The 19,744-nt window shown below is 28.7% G+C and overlaps 1 protein-coding gene across 1 annotated transcript in view; it reads left to right on the top strand.

Annotated features, from left to right (window-relative positions):
• The window catches only part of LOC129966382 (synaptogenesis protein syg-2-like), a 176,216-nt gene that overhangs the window by 96,040 nt on the left and 60,432 nt on the right, over positions 1-19,744 (top strand). The window contains exons 5-6 of the mRNA XM_056080805.1: positions 6,596-6,892; positions 9,045-9,335. Of these exons, the coding sequence (XP_055936780.1) occupies positions 6,596-6,892; positions 9,045-9,335 (588 nt within the window). The remainder of the gene's footprint in view (positions 1-6,595; positions 6,893-9,044; positions 9,336-19,744) is intronic.

The following is a 19,744-nucleotide window of genomic DNA, read 5'->3' as shown; positions in this document are numbered from 1 at the left end:
TTCCGTTTTGTAGATATTAAAGAAATGAATTATTTTTTATACATTTTTTCATTGCTTTTCTTGAAATGATTTAATTTTAATTATTACACTTTTAAATTAAAAATATAAAATATTTAAACATGCTTCTACCAAAGAATTCATTTAAATATAATTTGTTCAAACATGAATAAAAATCCTCTGGGACTTAGATATTTAATATATAAGTTATTTCTGTCATTTAAAGATTTATTTTTATATATTTGACATTTAATTTAGAGAAATAGGAACATAATATTTCGTTTTATTATAGCTATTTCCATGAAACATTTTATATCCCATTAATTCTTTAAGTGTACGACCATTGTAGAAAGAATAGACCTTTATCGTAAGTAGAATGAAGTAAAAAAAAGAAAAAAAATCAGTTTCGCAAAATAAGTACTTTTTTTTCCTCATTTTGGAGATCAGAAGTGAAGTGATGTTCCACAGGGTAACAGGAAAGACTTTGAAAAACTTTAGCCGTCGAGCACCCTTTGGGACTTCGATAGCCATTATTTCGGGCAGTGAAGACAGTGCTGCTATCTTAGACTGTCCGTTAAATCAACCTAGTCCCATATCACCAGAGGGATATTTATTTTGGAGGCTGCCTAAATTGTGCTGCATCGACATAAACTAAAACAGAGAAACTGGAAACTTTTCTGATTATCAAAAGTTTCACACTTCTAATCATTTTATGGTCTAAGAATTGAACTCTAATTGACTATGCATTATATCAAAAAAGTAATAAAATTTTAGAAAAGGAATTTTCGTTTTGATTCCTGAAATATGAAGGTATAAGAACACTAAAGAAAATTCAAATGTTTTATTTAGTACTCCAGAATAATTAAAGCAGGCCGCGGTGGCCTGGTGGTAAGGTCTCGGCTGGTGAGCCGTAGAGTTTCAGGTTTTCAGGTTCGAGACCCGATTCCACCTAAGAACCGTCGTGTACGGGGGTCTGTTGCACGTTAAATCAGTCATGCCAAACGTCCTCCCGCTGGTGTGGTGTGGAGAGGGGGGGGGGCAGCTCAGGTGTCGTTCTCACCGTGGTTCGAAATTACAAGGTCCGTCCCAAAAATAACCCTCGCGTTGCTTTCCAAAGGGACTTTAATATAATTAAACTAAACTAAACCAAAATAATTAAAAAAGAAGTAAACAGCAAAATTTATGCAAGTTTGCAAGCTTGATGGATGGTAATTAGGTTCTAGAAATATATAGTCTGTAACAAAACAAAGTCTATAAAAATAATTCGGAATCTGTTGGTTTATTATAAACTCTTCACTATGTATAACGAATCCTCAATATCTAAAAATATATCTTTAAAATGTATAAAATTTACGATTAATCATTCATAGTTAAGTTAATTACGTTTTAAACTTTTTATAACTTTATGCATTGTATTATTTACTATTTATGGCCCAAATGATGTTTATAAATCATAAAGGCATGAAAGCTGTTTTGAAACACATAATATTGTTTCTTCATTTTCATTCAAGAAACATATACATACTTCATCTTTATGAGGTAGAGGAAATCGGGTATTTTCCCGCCTAAAGCCGTTGTTTACAGATATCTTTTGTTCTATAAGCACGTGCCATAAGTTTATTTATTGATAAATATTTCATATCCGTATGTAATGACAAATATTCTAAATATACGTAGAAATAAAATTGCATAATAAAGACTAATAATCAAATTTTATGCATAGAAAAAATAAGTATTTTGATTCTGAGACTAATATATTCTCGCTGGGATTCTAAAACAACTTCTGGAAAAAATATTCAAGTGATAAATTTGCTTTGATTTGCAAATTTTTTTTCATTCGCAATAAAAGGGGCATATTTTTTTTGAAAAATCTGTGATTAGCAGATTAAGGAACAGTATTTGCCAGAAAAAGTCAATTCATTTCTAAATCGAAGATATATGCATGTTCCTGCTTTCATTAAATAATTTAAAAATTATGAAAGTGTTTCATTTACATAATACACAATTATAAATCAACCTTTTAATTTACGGAATTCTTTTGATTTTGTATTATTATAGTTGAATTTAATGAAACAGAAAAATGATATTCTATGTCGAAATATAATTGTGCCAAAATGACATCTTGCAATTCCGAGAATCTGGAGGGCATTTGAAATTCGAAGAAATCATTTTTAAACCCAGTTCCAGATATTTATAGCTTTTTCTAGATTAAGGTTAAACTTATGTTTTGGCATTTCAATAGAGACCTGATAGGTAAATAAATAAAATTAATAAAACGGCTATTTATCACTTCTTCCGCCACATAATAAATTCTTTCTGTGTTAAATGTAAATACATTTTTCATTCGATGTAAATTTACTATGACAGAAATGTGATCTACTGCAGGTATGAAAAACTTCCCTTGAAATTGTAGTCTTAATAATTAATCAAACACAAATTACTGGAACTTCATATTCGAAGCCAATTTGAAATAAAAATACTTTTGTTTTTATTTTCCTTTTCATGATAGTAGCAGCAGAAGAAAAAAGGCAATCTATTATCAGTCCATATGATTGCCTTTGTGTACTTTTTCTATAATCGGGAGTATTTTAAGATTATTCGAATTCAGCTTGTTTCTGCTTTCTGTGAACAAAATAAAGTACTGAATTAAAAAATTTTGACTAAATCCACCCTTAAAAAACAAATGTAAGTAGCTTTTATAGTCATTTTTATAAATAGCCTCATTATAGGTGAAATTCAGCGTTCCATGATGACAAATTGACTACTCCGACCCATCGTATGGCACACCCACCGGATAAAATTGAGTGACCAAATTACCAAGACAGCAAACTGGTGGGAACTGTGGTTGAGTCCTAAAGGCCATCACCAGCCACGGTAGAACACTTCTCTTAGGGAGTAAATCCCGTCATTGATGGGAAGTAGCCGAATTCCACATTTTTCTGTAACCACCAGAGTGGCGAGAACCAACCACAATACCGGACGCTTCTCATCATTACTTTTGAGGTGTCTCCCAGTGGAAGGTTATTCTTCTTAAAATGCAGATGCAACTAAAAAATCTTTTTCATACTTTTGAGAATATTCAGAAGGAAATGCAATTTCTCCGAATCTCAACAATGACAGCAGTGTTGAAATTCAAGCATAGTTGTTTTAAATCACTGCATTGCAAGAGATTATACTCATTTTTTAATAATTAGTGCGCCGGTTTTTCAATCAGTGTTCATCTAGAAGGCTTTAATTTTCTGATGCTTCAGAAAACGAAAAATTATATAAGGGAAAATATGAAAACTATAATCTGTACAGTGATCAGGGATTTAGTATCGTTTTTTTATTAACACATAAATTTTAAAAATTCGGAAATTCTGAAATTAAAATTATTATTAAAAGCATATTTATTTAAAACATTTCAAGTTAAAGGAAACAAAACACAAGCTGATATCAGAATCCTCCTAACGAAACTCACACAGCTGTTTGATTATGATTTATTTTCAAAATATGTCGTTTATTATACATATCATTGAAATTTCAATGTTTGTTATTTTCAGATAAATTAGTAATATCTGAAAATTTTTAAAAACTCCTTTCCATCTTTGGGTTTTAATACGTTCATATAACGTAACAGTTATAAATTCAGAATGTTTAATCTTAATTTTTGAGAATGGAAAATATTCCTGTTTAAGAGAATGCGCTTCGAAATAGAAGTTGATTTTTTTTTAAATTTCCGAGACATGCAAGAAGTTAGAGAAAGGAAGAAAGAACTCGATTGTTTAGAATAAGAACAATGAAAAAAAAAACATCAAATTTTGTTCAAAACTCAATAGAGTAAATTGAATGATTTTCTATCCAAAGAAACGCATCTTTCAAATTCAGTAATTGATTTTCTGAAAAGAATTTGAAATAGCTTCTATAACTGAATTGCACATGGTATGAAAAGCAACATGAAAATCATATTTAAAAAAAAAAAAAAGGTAGAAATATATATATATTGTTTGCAGTAGAATATTTTGAAATATAATAAATATCACAATAGCATTATTACCTTTATGAGCTTATTTTTATTTCATAACATTAAATATATTCAAACGGCTTGAATTAATTTTACTATGGAGTGATTAATTATTATAATACGTATGTAATGTCGTAAAAATCTGTTAATAATAGCCCTATTTGGCGAATATAATGACTCAGAATATCGGCATTCCTTCCTGTTTCAGTGTTAATAATGAATGCATTTATTAAGAATTTAATTCAGTTAGTTGATGAAACTTAGAAAATTGAATAAAAAGAATCTAATGCATATTAATGAATGTGCAAATATATTAATGAATGTGCAAATTAATAAGTGTACATAATACTAAATGAAAACGGAAGTGAAAATCATACTTTGGAATTAATGTCCGTTGAAGGTAAATTATTTATTCATCTTTATTTTAACACTGATAATATCCCAGGATTAAATGGCCTGACGGAGCAAATAAATTAGTTTTAGTCCATCATAAAAGTAAAAAAATTCTTATTATCGATTATGCATAAAATTAAATTAAAAATAAATATTGACATAAAACAAAATTTAAAGAAAAGAGTCATTTTAAAATGGAACAAAATATTTCTTATTAATAGAAAAAAAAAAAAAATATTTTGTATATTTTAAGACCGTATTAACATGTTTATCCAAGAAAAATATTTCCGAATAACATAACTAAAAAAACTGCTTATAATCTGCTTAACATATATTAGTGATCGAAATAATTAATAATCTGCTTATTCATAAAAAAAATATACAATCACTTATAATCTTCTTAACTTTTTAATTTTTTAAAATAAATTTTGGATTTCGAAAAGCTGATTATCATACAAAATATTATAAGTTCCATACAAAAACATAAATTACTGATATGATGGAAATTTGTATTTCTAGAATTATGATTTTGATGTAAAACTCCATAATTGTTATTTCCCCTAATATCTGAACCAAATATTGTTTACTATTAAGACACTTTTTTACTATTAAGTTTGAGTTTATTTCTTATATAAATACTAGTCACTATTGCGACTAGATGTATGGTTGGGAATGTAAGTCTCGTGTATGTATAGCTTGATGTTCATGATTTCTTCAATAAAATAAATGTAAGCATCAAATTCTGAAATTTTTTAAAATCGTGTCATTTTAATAGAAATATATTTGTTCTGTTTATTGTGTAAATAGACCTTCGCAACGGAGTCTCATAATAGTGTAGTACCATAAAAAAGTAATTTTTCAAACATCTGTCTCCTGAAACACATTATTTTCCATTGTAATACAGCTTTACTTTATTATTCTTTATGAGAATTGGTTATGCAATAAAAAGAATGGTTTTCCCTTAACTTTCAAGAAAGAAAGAAAAATCATAATGAATATTTTCAAGAAAGAAAAAAAAAATACTTGTGTTTCTTAGAAGAAGAATTGTTGAAAATTTGGACATTTAAATTAAAATAGAACCAATTTGTATTTCATTGCAGCAATAAATTTATGTAAAACGAAACTCTAAAATAATGTCTAAATTCAGGGAAAAGTCGTAAGATGGTTAATTTGATACAATTAATATAAATATTTAAATTTTAAAATAATGAAAACATTATTTTGAAATAATGCTTACTAGTAAAAAATATTTTCTAATTTTTATTTAATTAAAATTTGAAATAAATAAATTCGAAATGCTCCTTACCACATCCAAAATAATTTATAACATTTTTTTTAATTTAATGGTCTTCCATGCAGAGCACCAAAAGAAAGACATAGAAACACGTTTTGTTTTATATTAACAGAGAAACTGTTGCGTAATCATAGAATAGTTAAGAAAAAAATTATTCTGTTTATCTTGCCGCGGCTGATCCATGCTATAAAGCATAAAACTAATGAGTGATAAAATAAACTTATAAGAATAATGACTTTTTGTCAAGTATAGATTTTTGAGATTTTTAATCAGCTACTAATTAAGGAATTAGTTTATCTTCTGCGGATATATATATTAACAATAGAAACATTCAGCAAACCAAAGAATGTTATGTATGGAAATAGGTAATGATTTTATCCTGCTCGAGTTAATATACATTTTTCTTTGAATGCAAACATTTAAAGCAATTCAAACTAATTTTTAAAACGTAATAATTCCATATTTTAGTACTGCAATATAGTTGCTATTATGCAATAATATCTGCAATTTAATTTTTATACTGATGAATTTTCGAATCGTGTAAGTGCATTATTTTCTTTTTGTTTAAGTCATTTTAAATATAATTAATGTATAAAATGTTTTGCTTTTTACAATTTATGCTTTACATTAGAAACGTTTTAAGGAATACATTTTAATTAAACAATTTTAATTCATAGATTAAAAGATATTTCCTGGAGTTTCACTTAAAGCATTTAAAAAAATTATTTTCTTTGTAACCTCCACATTTATATATGAAATAATTGAACAAATAACAAAAGAATGAGATCAAGTGTTTACTAAATAAATATGCAATTAATAGAATATTAATATGCAATTTTGTTAGAATTATTATTTTCTCTCTATTTCTCGTTAGTTTCAGTCAATATCCTTACATTTTCTCCTTTCAGTGAAGCCATTGGATGTCAGCGTTTCCCCCAAGAAATCAAGTTTAACAGCAGGTCGTAAGGTGGAAGTGAGATGTTACTCCGGTGGCTCTCGTCCTGCTTCCCGCATGTCCTGGTTCCTGGACAACGAGCCCCTCTCCAACCACACGGAGCTCTTGTCAATAGATGCCAACAGGACAACGAGTATATTGACATTTTGGCCCTCAAGAAGCGATCACAAGAAGTACCTCCGATGCAGAGCTGAAAATTTCCTTTTGAGTGGATCGGCTTTGGAAGATGGGTGGCATCTCAATATCACTTGTGAGTCAAATTTCTCGATTTAAACACGGATTTTAAAATCATTTTTTCAGTCTGAAAAAAATATAATATTATATGTCTATTTTAATTTAGAAATTTTATTATGTCAGAAGTTAATGAATAAACTTTAAAATGGCATAGTTTTCGAAAATATTTCTCTATGTATCTTGTTTCATTTTTCTAATTTCTAAATGTCTCGGAGGATAAAGCATAAGTTTTACAATATATATTCTTCTTAAAGAAACTCCGTGCTGTTTAGCTTGTTTAATTAAATTCTTTTGTTCTCAGGGAGTAGATAATACATTTTGCAGAGGTTTAGTTTTCTAAAAGAAATATCATGTCATGCAATTAACTTAGTTTTTCTAATGTCTCAGAGGGAAAAAGAAAGGTTTTAAAAAAGGTAATTAATTAAAAAAAAATAAGAATTGATTTTTTTTTGAATAAATTTGGTCTTTGGCACAAAAGTCGTGCAATTTTTCATGTCTAAAACTTAATTATATTTATTAACATAGATAAAGTTTTTGCTTATTATCAGTACCATTTCTTTATTATATTAGTTTAAAAATTCGCCATATTTGAGTTTCAAAAAGGATTTGAAATTTATATGGCAATGGTTGTAGTTGTAAACAGTTCAAATACGATATTAGTAGACAAATTTTTACTTGTATCAAGTACAATTTTTGTTTGTTTATCTATTTCTAATGTTTTCATCATTAAATATTTATTATTTAGGAAGAAAGAATCTATAAAGGATAAGAATTTTTCCTTAGTTTTGTGGTAAACAAAGAACATTTCATTCAGTGCCTTTGCTATGAAAATATACAATATTTGATAACAATTTGAAGCTTCTCAAATGAGTAACTGCTGCGTGAAAATAATGGCATGCATACGAAAAAAAATTTAATGCGACAATTTTCAATTGGGATTCTGATTTTAAGTTATTTATGTTTAAAAATTATTGTGAAAAATGTGCCAAAAAGTTAAATTAATATTCATTTCAACGGTAATGAAAATAGCTTTAATACATGCAAGTTGCATATCTTTTTTAGTTGTGTAATGGTTTGAGGTACTCAAATGTTACATGAATTGCTTAAATTTTTATTAATTAAATGATATATTTTTGACATATATAAGAATTATCATTTTTTGCTATATGAGTTCACTATTTCAGTTTACTGAGAATTGAAATCGGAATCTTTGTCACTTTAGAATGAACACAAAAATTGCATACTATCGAAGATAATTAAAAAAAAACATATTGTTGTGAGACATAAAATATTAAAAATAGCCACTTAAAGTACATTTTTTTATTTATTATTCTGAATTATCATTCTAGCAATTTTATTATTTTATCATTCTAATAAAGATATGCAAAGATCTAACGATCTTTTTTTTATGTAATGGTTCGCCTCCTTTCTTTAATGGTTTTCAAAAATTCTTCCACAATTTTCAATGATGCGTCTCAATGATTTACACAAGAAATCACGAACTGTTTCTATAATACCAATTTTCCTTAATGAGCTTCATCATTTTGTTTGCTTATCATCTTCTAGAATATCTCTGCTGCTGAAAAACATTTATCGTAAGAAACCATTAGACCTACTTAAATAAAACTCTCCATAAACTTGTTACATTTAATGATACATTTCACTGACATTTTAATAAATTAAACATGAAATTTAATTACAACTCTTTGTTCAATCTTAAAAATGCAACATGAAATAAATGAACTTCTCTAATCATATCATTTAAGATAGTGAACAAATATATTGAGGTAGTTAAAAATAATCCGATAAGACAATTGATTTTACTGCAGGCTGATTCAGCGACAGTTTTAAATTCTTTGACATTGTATGTATGAGCCATGTCACACCTCAACTTATTACTCAGCTTTCCGTCGGTCTTCCGTATAAGAGCAGGATGTCGTGCGGTACCTACATGATATTATAAGACTTTACGAATGCCGGCCAATATTGTGAAGATATCGCAACATATTGCAGGCGTTTCTTGCTAATATCAGGATATTAATATTCTTCATCATTTCACATTCTTATCTCAACATACAATCTAAAAAGTTCTGAACATCTCAACAACAGCCAACATTCTTTTATTTTTTTACTTAATCCAATGAAATTATATCATTTCTTTCATTTAGATGTTCCTCAGGTATCCTTGACTGTTCGGAGTTCAACAAAACAGCAACATTCCACATTCTTGGAAGGAGATGATGTACGCTTTACCTGCGATATTAAGGCCAATCCATCTGCAAATGAAGTGGGTTGGTATTTCGATGGCAAACCCCTCAAACCTGATCCTGAAACGATAGTGAGTTATCGAAGTCTACTCATCCGTAGAGTCCAGAGGAAACACAGGGGACGATACCAGTGCTATGCAAACAATGCTGAAGGGATTGGAATCAGTCGTGTTATTAATCTGAGGGCAATGTGTAAGTTCATTAATTTGTTTATTAACTTAAAAACTTATTTATTTTATTAATTCTAGTATAATAATTTTAAATTTCCTAGACGGTTTTAGAATAGAAGTACTTCATATTTACACTGGTGTGCAAAACTTAAGCTGATGCAGTACTGATGTTTATTTGCCTTAAAAGTAATCATCGGAGCGGCGTATCCACTTTCCTTTGAAATAGATTACACCCCTTTTTTAAAATTTTAAACATCCTCTAGAGTAACATAGGAAAGGACAGATTCCCCATAAGCTTTCTACAGCATCATAGATTCAACAGACGATATTTTATGGTAAAAATAAAATTTTAACGTGTTTGTCGCGTGTCATATCCGTCATTAGCTTAAACGAAGGTCATAGCCGTGATGTAATAACCATGAAACAGAAGCCATCTATTCTTCACTTATCTAGCGACACATGCAATATTAATCTAACTTTTCTTGACCTTTGCAAAATCACCTTTAAAAATTATGATCATTCCTTACTGAGCAAGTTCACAGCTGCTTCGATATAAAATGAATTAAAATATCAAAATTGCATTGATAATTCTGCTCAGAAAATTTAAATTTTAGTCATCCCGTAGGAGAATATTTTTATTTTACACGTATAAAAACCGCTACATCTTTATGCAGAATTATAATTTTTATTGGAAACTCAATTCTTAATAATAAATAATTCCCTATATCCTTAATGCTAGTCCTTATCCTTCAATTATCTTGCTCTCTTGAGACAATAAAAAGAATTATCGAACACATTACCATAAAGAGCCATCAATTGAAGCAGATGATATCTGTTTATCTTGGAAACCAAAAATGTGTTCTTTTGTTTCGAAGAGATAAGTCAAGAAAGCGATATACAAATGGAGAACATATAAAGAATAAAACAAATCTCTTTTCTGTGATGAATCTAACAATATTTGAATAAGCTTAATGCTAGTATCTTTACATTTGTTTCGATATCTTTAATACAATAATAAATAACATTTTTTACAGATGGTATTTTATTTTAGCTATAGAAAAAATTGTATTATTTAGTTTAACTATATTAATGTCCCGTTTTAAAGCAACACTAGGGCTATTTTGAGACGGACCTCATAATTTCGAACCTAGGTCAAATGACGAGGACGGCACCCTCATCAGAAAGATTAAAGAATTTTTCAGAAAGATTAAACACATTTTAAACCGGTGTCTTCATGTCCTATTTTGCTTAACAATATTGTTACAACGCCATTTCATCCCTGGTGGTGATTTGTTGATTTTTTTTAGTTTTTTGACAGATAAGAAATTTCCATTACCTTCTTCAAATTACTGCCAAATTTGATAATATTTGGTCCAGTAGTTTCCCTTTTATGACCATTTGAAAATGGAACTTTAATAATAACCACCCTGTACATCACAGTATGAAAGGAAAAATGTGAAATAATCATTATAACTAAAGCATCAGAAAGAATAAAATGCTCTAGCCATTTATTCCATGATTGGGGGATTAAAATATAATGTCAACTTTCATCCTTGAGCAATGAGTATTAAACTGATAAAATGGATATTCTGAAATTGAATTATAGCTCATCTAAACATGTTTTCATCAGTAGAGAAAATACCTTAAAATATAGGAATTAACAACTTTAAAGTTAAATTAAAGAATAAAAACTTTGCTTTTTATTCAAAGGGATAGGATTTATTTCTAGAAGCCTTATTGAGGTTCAACGCACAAATCATGTCAGTACTATTCCCAGCAATCTAGACCATCAATATTCCACTTTTTTTTCTTATCTAAATATCAGTGATTGCAATTTCGGGTCCATTTGACATACAATTTAGAGCCTACACTTCTTTGCGACTTATGATGGAATTTCGGGGCGTGTTTCTTTTCCTTTGTGTAATGGACTATTCCAAAATTGTTCCAATTTCCAAATTCAGTCTGAGACATTTTGTATTATTCTTTGATACCGACAATCGTATGGTCTCTGAATTTACGAATCATCATTTATTGGATTATTGCCAGTCTTTGAATCTGATGATCATCGTATATATTTGTTATATTTCTTCCAGAAATGTTTTTACTTATATATGTATCCATGTATATTGAAAAATATATTTGTGTTCATAATTAATAAAGAGTAATAAATGTAATACTTAATATGTAGTACTCAGTAAAAATATTATTTTTGATCGATTAATAATAGCCGAAATTTTCGAAACTAATTTACATTTAATTTTCAACTTCCAACTCTTTGCACTTTATCCATTCGAATATCTTTTGCTTATTGCACCTCGATTACTAAACTTTATCATCTGCAGAAACTAAGCATTCAAAGTCTGTAACACCAGTTGTTTTAAATTTGCATAGGCTAACAACAACAAAAAAAAGCACAAAAACTTGTAATCTCTCCAAAATAATAAGAAAATTTCAATAAGAATTTTTCAGTGAGAAAATTACTTATTTTTTAAATATAAACAGTATAATGGAAAATAAGCAACTGTATATGGATTATAGCATTTTAAAAGAAATTTTGAATATGCTTAATATTTTGTAATCCTAAAGTCACAATTCTAGATCTTGGTGCCGAATGAATTTAGTGTCATCACCGTTTTGCATCGCAGTTTAATTCTGTGTACTCGTATGTCTCTTCTCAGGCTCCATTCAAGAAATTGCCTCTTTTGATATTTGATTCATTTGTTTTATAACATTTTGTTAATAATACCTATAGAGTGGTAAGAAGATGCAGAGTTCCTCTTTGGAGAATTTCAACTGAAAATAATTCTATATATTTCTTTTTTGAAGCAATAAATAAGTATTTCTTTAGATGAATAATTATGCATTGAATTACTTTTCTGAGTGCAAAAGATTAATAATCAGTTAAAAAGCACTCGAATTAGGTTTATTTAGAAATCGTTTGTAAAGAAAAAAATGCATTAATTATAAAATATTTGAAGTGAACAGCAAAAAAGACTAGGCCTTAAAAGTTTCGAATCGTAATAAACTTACATTTAAGAAAACAAAAAATTAAAAAAAAAATCATCTTAAAATCTATAAACAATCTTGTAATATTTATGTTTTTTTCCCCTGAGAAGCATTATCGAAGAATTCTTTATGAAATCATTATTAAATTATTTTAACGAAAGGAGTATCTTTAATTTACATATTTTTGATGACAGAAAAATTTAATGTAAAACATCTTAACCTGAAATAAGCGTTTCTGAAAACTAGTTTTAATAAAATACACAAAATATATCAACATAAAAAGTGTTGGATGAATTAAGAACTTTTCTGAAACAGTGTTTTCTAAGTTTTTCGTTATTAAAATCATTATTACTTTAAATGCAACGTGGGGTTTTTTTTGCCTTTCTTTATTATTGTAATCATTACTTCTTCAAAACTCAAAGGGATGGCAGTTATGCAACGAAACAGTTAAGCGAGAAAAAAAAATAACTGAGAAGTCAAGAAAATATTTTTGTGCAAAAATTGTGGGAAATTATACCACATACTGAAAAGAAATTGAATATTTTTGTGTCACAAACGCTGATTGGATAAACACGAGCTTTATGAAATCGCCTTGTTTTTATCATGCTTGAAAATTATCTTTAATGAACAAGTGTAGTTTTGAAAGTTTTAGTTTTGAGAGAAAAAAAAAAAAACTAAATACTCATTTACTAAGCTTTAGGGAAAAAGCTTAATTAAATGAATGTACACTTTTTTAACAGAATAATAGAAGAAGCAGGAAACTTTTGATAAATGTCTCAGAACTTCTTTAAACATCATTTCTATCTTGAAAACAGAAATTCCAAGAAGATAACACAAATTTACAATACTTCTTTTGTTTCATTTATAAAAAGGGGGAAGAAGACAAAATTAAAGTTGGAAAACAAAAATAATTTTATTCGTGTTTTGCTGATCGATAAAATCGAGGTTTAAAAAATATATTAGAATTTTCAAAACATTTCAGTTGAAAAAGATAATGACTTAGGAATCAGTTTGGATACAAATTTTAAAAATGTTTCGTTTGTAAGAAGTTTATTTTGACAAAGTTATTTCATCTGAAGTAAATGGTTTATAAAACAAAGCTTTGTAAAGAATTTATTCAAGTAAGAAAAATTCTTGAAGGAAGTGTAAAAAAAATGTTTTATGCTTGAAAGATATTTTTAACATTTCATGTTGATGATTAAAGATGATTTAAAGTAACAATTACGCTTTTATAGTTTTAGATAAAAGGTATTGCTTGAAAAATACTAAAACCCTTTTTGGAATTAACAGTTTGTTTCATATAAGGAAAACAATTTTAAAAATAAAAATGTATCTTTTGTAGCTCAGTTTTAAAGAAATACGTATAAAGAACTAAACTGAAATGAACTATGAAACATATAAAATTTCTTTGAATTAATTTCTTTCAGGATTAACTATTTAACGTATTTGTAATTAAAAATTTAAGCTGTTTTTTTAAAATAAAATGAATATTAGAGAAAAATACTTTCTAAAAGAATTTTGCTTTTGTGTGGATAAACAGAATGATTTGAAAAGATGATTTAATATGCCCCTGAAATTAATAAAATTAGTTACAAAAGTTGTGAAACTTTGTTTATGAAAAGAGGTATTCATTTCCAGTTTAATTGATTCCTGAACTAGGCTTTGTTAGAATATGTGTCATAGGCACAGTGGAGTATTTATGAGTAACCATAGATATGTATTAATTAGGGACTTTCTATTGAAATTGTTAATTTCTATAATTTTTAAAATAATTTTTGTTGATTTTTGCAAGGAAATTTATTTATTGATAAATTGGTAATTGGTCATTATTAGTTTCAATTTTTTTCCTTGTGGTTTATATATTTTTCATAGAAGATTGTGAAAATGATATTGAATTTATAACTATAAAGTAAAAAGTACTGTTTGAATTTTTATTTGTTGACTGCTGTTTTCTAACAAAAATAGATATATATATTACAAATTATTTATTCTTATTATTGATTTTTTGTTAATTTTTAATATAATTTTTAATTATACTTAGGATTTCCTATGGAAATAAATTATTAATGCTCTGTTCTAGCATAAGAAAGGAAATAATTTCACACAAACTCAAGTAATTATTTGCATAAAACGTTATATCAATTGTAAAATCGACATGGATCGTTATTGTCTTGAAAAAAATTTATAACTGGGATAATTCATTTTTTCTATTAAGAGAATATAAACAATTAAGCATCTTTTGAGTACTAGCCGCCTTTGAGGACCAGCTGGTTTTCTGTGAGTATTGGTTGTATTTCAAAAACCATGTTCCTCAATAGACTTGCTCTGTTTATTATGTTGATAAATATACCTAACAGGTTTGAGTCCGATAAAATCAAAATGTCAGAATAAACTGAAATGTTGAGATAATCAATTTAAAATGCACTTTATATTTTGCGATAATGCAATTTCAATATCAGATAACTCATGTATATTAACCATATAATATTCTTATAATATATTACATCTTTAATAATATATTTCCTCACATTCTATAATATATTTCAGCTTTAAGATTCACAATGGAGAAAATCATGCGATTAAATATTTGATTAACAATATCTAATCGTATATAAATGAAAATAATTAGAACTGCGATGTAGTAATGAAATCTTTTGCTGAATTTCATTCCAGAATTGCTAAAGTTCAGAAATCGATTGCATGACAGCTGAAATGGTATCATTAAAAAAAATTAAAAAACATTTAAAACGTTGTAAATTTTAGTTTTATGCAATAGATTTTTCATTATGGTGGAAAAATAATTAATTATCTTTTATTTTTTTATTTAAATTCCAAGAAATATGTCAAAACAGAGTCCGAGATAGAATTTCCCACGTTCTATCCCTAAAATATAAATATGTAATAAATTTCTTTGCTCTTGGTCAAACGGTCAGTCCTGCACGCATGCACGCACAATTCATTTTAGTTGTTAGGTAAAGTGTAAAACAAAACTTGCATTTTTGAATACTATATTATTCCTGAAAAGTTCAATCGTTTTATAATAACATCGTTCTGCTTTCTAATTTTCTGATGCCATAATCAGAGCTAGTTACAATAAATCTGTTACATAATGCAATACCTAACTTTCGTAATTTGATTACTTGAAAATTAATTAATTTGTGAAGTTTATTTTTGAAAGATCTTTTCAAAAACTTTTTTTAGACCTTTCTTTCGTGTTTTGATTTCTAGAAAATTAATTAATTTGTGAAGTTTGTGCTTGAAAGATGAATGTCAACATGCTTTTATGCCCTTCGTTTATGATATGAAAATAAAAATTCTATTATATTTATACATTTATTTCTCGTATTTTGGGAAAATTTCCGAAACAGCAACAGATATCTCAATTAATTATGTCCTGGGAAATTCCTTCAAATTTAATTTTTCTTATCGACAAACAAGGCAAATTGTCTACATTTAATTAAAAGTTAGAAGCGACTCTCTATCTATATAAAACTATTAAAATAATGTCTCTTTAAAAAATTTATTTCGACGCCTTAATTAAATTTTTGAAACATATTCAACCCCATTTCAATTTCATATTTTAATTTGTCAAATTTTTCCAACTGTATGAAAGTTTATATTAAAAACCAGGGGACTTTCTTTTGGGATATTTTTATGAAAAAGTTTTAGAAATGTTTATGTGGTTAAAAAGTAAACAACTATTTAATAGTATTTTTGTCAGCATAATTTGATTGAAATATAAAGATTGTTAAAAATATTGCTTGAAATCGAATAGTGATATCAAAAAGTTTGTAAAATTCAAAAATTCATATATTGCTTGGCTAAAATATATCATAAGAATAAATATTCATAATTACTTCTTATAACATCACTTGCCGGCGTCCTTGTATAGGAGTAGTGGATCTTTTCCGTGACCTGGGCGTCCCGGGTTCGAATCTCGGTTCGGGTATAGTTGTTCTTCATCTGTGTTCTATCTGTGAGGTGTGTAAATGTGCCCTCCCCCCTGTAAAAAGGGGTTGTGCAAGCGAATGTGTGAGTTTCATCTTCATATGAGATAGAAGTCAAACTTCTGTCCTCGGGTGCTCAGGGGTCTTTACCCTCAGAAGCTACTGCACCCCCTTTCCATGGTAACTAGGACACGACATCATCATCATCATAACATCACTTATATTAAGTAATCATTTAACTATTTTATTACAGTTTACCGCAGAGAAATTAGTTCAAGAAATCATGTCATCACATCATGTTCTTAAGAGTGTCACAATTTAATTTTTGAGTATAGTCACAATTTTTTCAGGTAGTCGAGGATCAGTTTGTGAGCAAGATTAAGTAGTGAACAACTCGACATAAGAGAAGCGCAATTTGTCTTTTGAATGTATTGTGTTCCTTGATAGAAAACGATAGTAAGGAAATGCGACAATCAATAATTAGACAGTAGTAGTAATCCATTAAAATTAGTTAGTGAATAATATGGCGATGTGTGAGTGGGATAAGATAGTCAATAAAGTGTTAATGTGGTATGCTAGGTTGTCAATTAAGTAGTGAATAATGTATGAATATTGAGACAAAATAATATCAGTTTCATCTATAAATCTTTTGTGCATCTTGCTGAAATAACGATATTAAAATAATATTAGATATGCTTGATGTTACAGGTCTTGTGATTGCCATATCTGTTAGCAAAAATAAGATGCTCGTTTCATATTTTCATTCCATCCGAACGCGTGTACACAAACTATTGATGATTCGAACCCCGTTAGCAATGATTTATCAAATTAAGTGAAATGATGCTTCCAATTATTTATGCAAAAGTTTTTCACTATATATATAAGAGCGGAAGTACTCGTGCGGTAGATACTTAGATGCATAGATTATGTTTAGACGTAGATGCTTAGACGTAGATTCAGATTTTCTTTTTTTACTTGCTTTCGTAGTCTGTGTCGGTGTGATATTTTATAATGTATTAAATGTTTGTTTGTTTGTCTCAAGAAATAAAAATCTGTTTGTAAGAAGTCTTCTGGACCTGCAACATTTTATAAGAATCAGTCACATGCATTTTTCAGTGCTATTATTAGAACATTTTACTCTGCGGGCCTTACAGACGATTGATCTTGGCAATTACAATGTTTGAACCCAAATATCGTCTGACAATATCACGATAGTCGACTGACTTATAACGTAACAGAATTATTTTGTATCGAAAAAGAAATTACACGCCACAATTACTTAACAATTATTTTATTCCTTAATATTTTATTATAATAAATCTATATTCATGTAACTATACAATAAAGAAAAGAATTGATGCACAGTCAGAAAATAAAATCTTATCTTTAAAAAATGATAATGAGCAAATATTTTCATTTTCTTGTAATTATAATTTATAATTAAATTCGATTAACAAATAAATGTTTTTTCTCAAATCGTTTCAAAGCTACAGAAAAGCAAAACACACACCCCTCTTTATAGTTGTTTATTCAAATAAAAATTTTAAAGGTTGAAATTTTATACCTTGTATTGTTATAAACCAGCGGAAATGGTCCCTCAAAATTTTCTAGCATACTCTCCTTTAAAGTTCTTATCCCGCTCTCTAACGCATGAAATTGTGGAATTTGGGTAAGGCCCAGAATGCCTTGCACTGCATTGGCGAACAATAGTTATTTATTTGGCTTTAGTTATTTATTTGGCTTGAATCTAACCTTTTTTTGTGTGTATGTGTAGTGTTGTGAATTATGGCACTTTACAAGCCCGCTGACAGTTATCTGCCTGCGATTTAAGCCTAGTGAGCGTCTCTTGTTTTTGCAGTAGCGCCAACTAGGGCCAAGAGTGCGACTTAGCTACTCCATGCGTCAATTCGTTTGCACAACCCCTTTTTACGGGGGGCTCATTCACACAACTCACAGATAGAACACATAAGAAGAACTATCATGCGCGAACCTAGACTCGAACCCGGCATGTCCAGATCACAGGGAAGATACACTATCCCTACGCCAGGACACCGGCTTTTGTGTGACTATCATACGAATACGATTTTGTGCGTCCTTCCTCCACTCAACTAAAATCAAAATTTGACACAGAAATAACAATTTTAATCACAAGATCACATTTTAAATTTCATAGATTTATCATTGCGATTATGATTTATTACGCTAAAATACATGCGACAGTACAGACTAACAGACGGTCGAAACATTGAAGGATTTGGTTCAAATTTGATAGGATCCACATCCCAGATGCTAAATCTCAGTTCCAAGTTTTACTTGTATAGATCTATGCATTTTTGCTTTCTAGTGTACAAAGCACAAAAAATTTTTAATCACCTTAAAAAAAAATCGAGATTAAAATTTTAACGTATCTATTCAAGTCAGATCTTCCTAAATTTGAAAAACACTTGTTTGATATTTTATCTGTCTGTCTGTAAACCTAATACCTCAAAAATATTTTGAAGTAAACGATGAAATTACGACCAAATTCATTGATTTCTCCAATGAATGAAAATCCATTCTCAGGAAGTTTGTCTGTCTGGCTGTTTGAGACAAGTGAACTCGATAATTATAAAACGTAAAGAATTAGGCAGGTTTGGTTTGGTTTAGTTATATTAACGTTCCGTTTGAAGCAACACTTGGGCTATTTGGTTACCGACCTCGTAATTTTGAACCGCGGTCAGATGACGAGGACGACACCTGAGCTGGCACCCCCCTCTAAGCACCACACCACGCCAGTGGAAGGACGTTTGGTCAGGACAGATTTAACGTGCAACAGACCCCCTTACACGACGGTTCTTCGGAGGAATCGGGTCTCGAACCTGAAATCCTCCAGTTCCAGAGCCAAGACCTTACCACCAGGCCAACGCGGCCAAAGAATTAGGCAGATAAAATTATGCGGATTTAGAATCTTACAGGTTACATTCAGATTCCGAAATGAATAGTCAAATCTGTCAAAGTGTTACCTATTGGTCTGTATTTTCGCATGTGAGCAGATTAATTCCTAAATATAGTGACTTAAATATATGCAAATTGACAAGGGATTTTGTGACTGTAATTCTAGTTGTGGTTAAATTTTAGTTTAATATGGGCTGGAAGAAATGGGTAAAATGTGCGTAAATACATTGAAAAGCTAGCTACATTATTCGTTTGATAAATAATAAAGAAAAGATTCTTACAATTAAATATTTACAAAAGCTGGTAAAATCTCTGATGAAAGAATACATTGAGCAAATAATTATATTTGCTCAATGTATTCTTTCATCAGAGAGAATTACTTCTTTTACAAAGGGTTTAAAATCGAACGTTTTCGAAAGCATAATAACACTAAATTTTGAAAAATTGAGAAAAGTGTCATCAGACAAAAATCCAGTTACATCAGGTTTATCCAATTATAAAGTAATTTTAATTAATAACCTTTTAAAAATTTATATTTTATAAT

Source organism: Argiope bruennichi, chromosome 4, assembly GCF_947563725.1.
Source record: "Argiope bruennichi chromosome 4, qqArgBrue1.1, whole genome shotgun sequence".
Classification (NCBI taxonomy): Eukaryota; Metazoa; Arthropoda; class Arachnida; order Araneae; family Araneidae; genus Argiope; species Argiope bruennichi.
The sequence above is the reverse complement of the archived record's forward strand: the minus strand, read 5'-3'. Positions and strand labels throughout refer to the sequence as shown.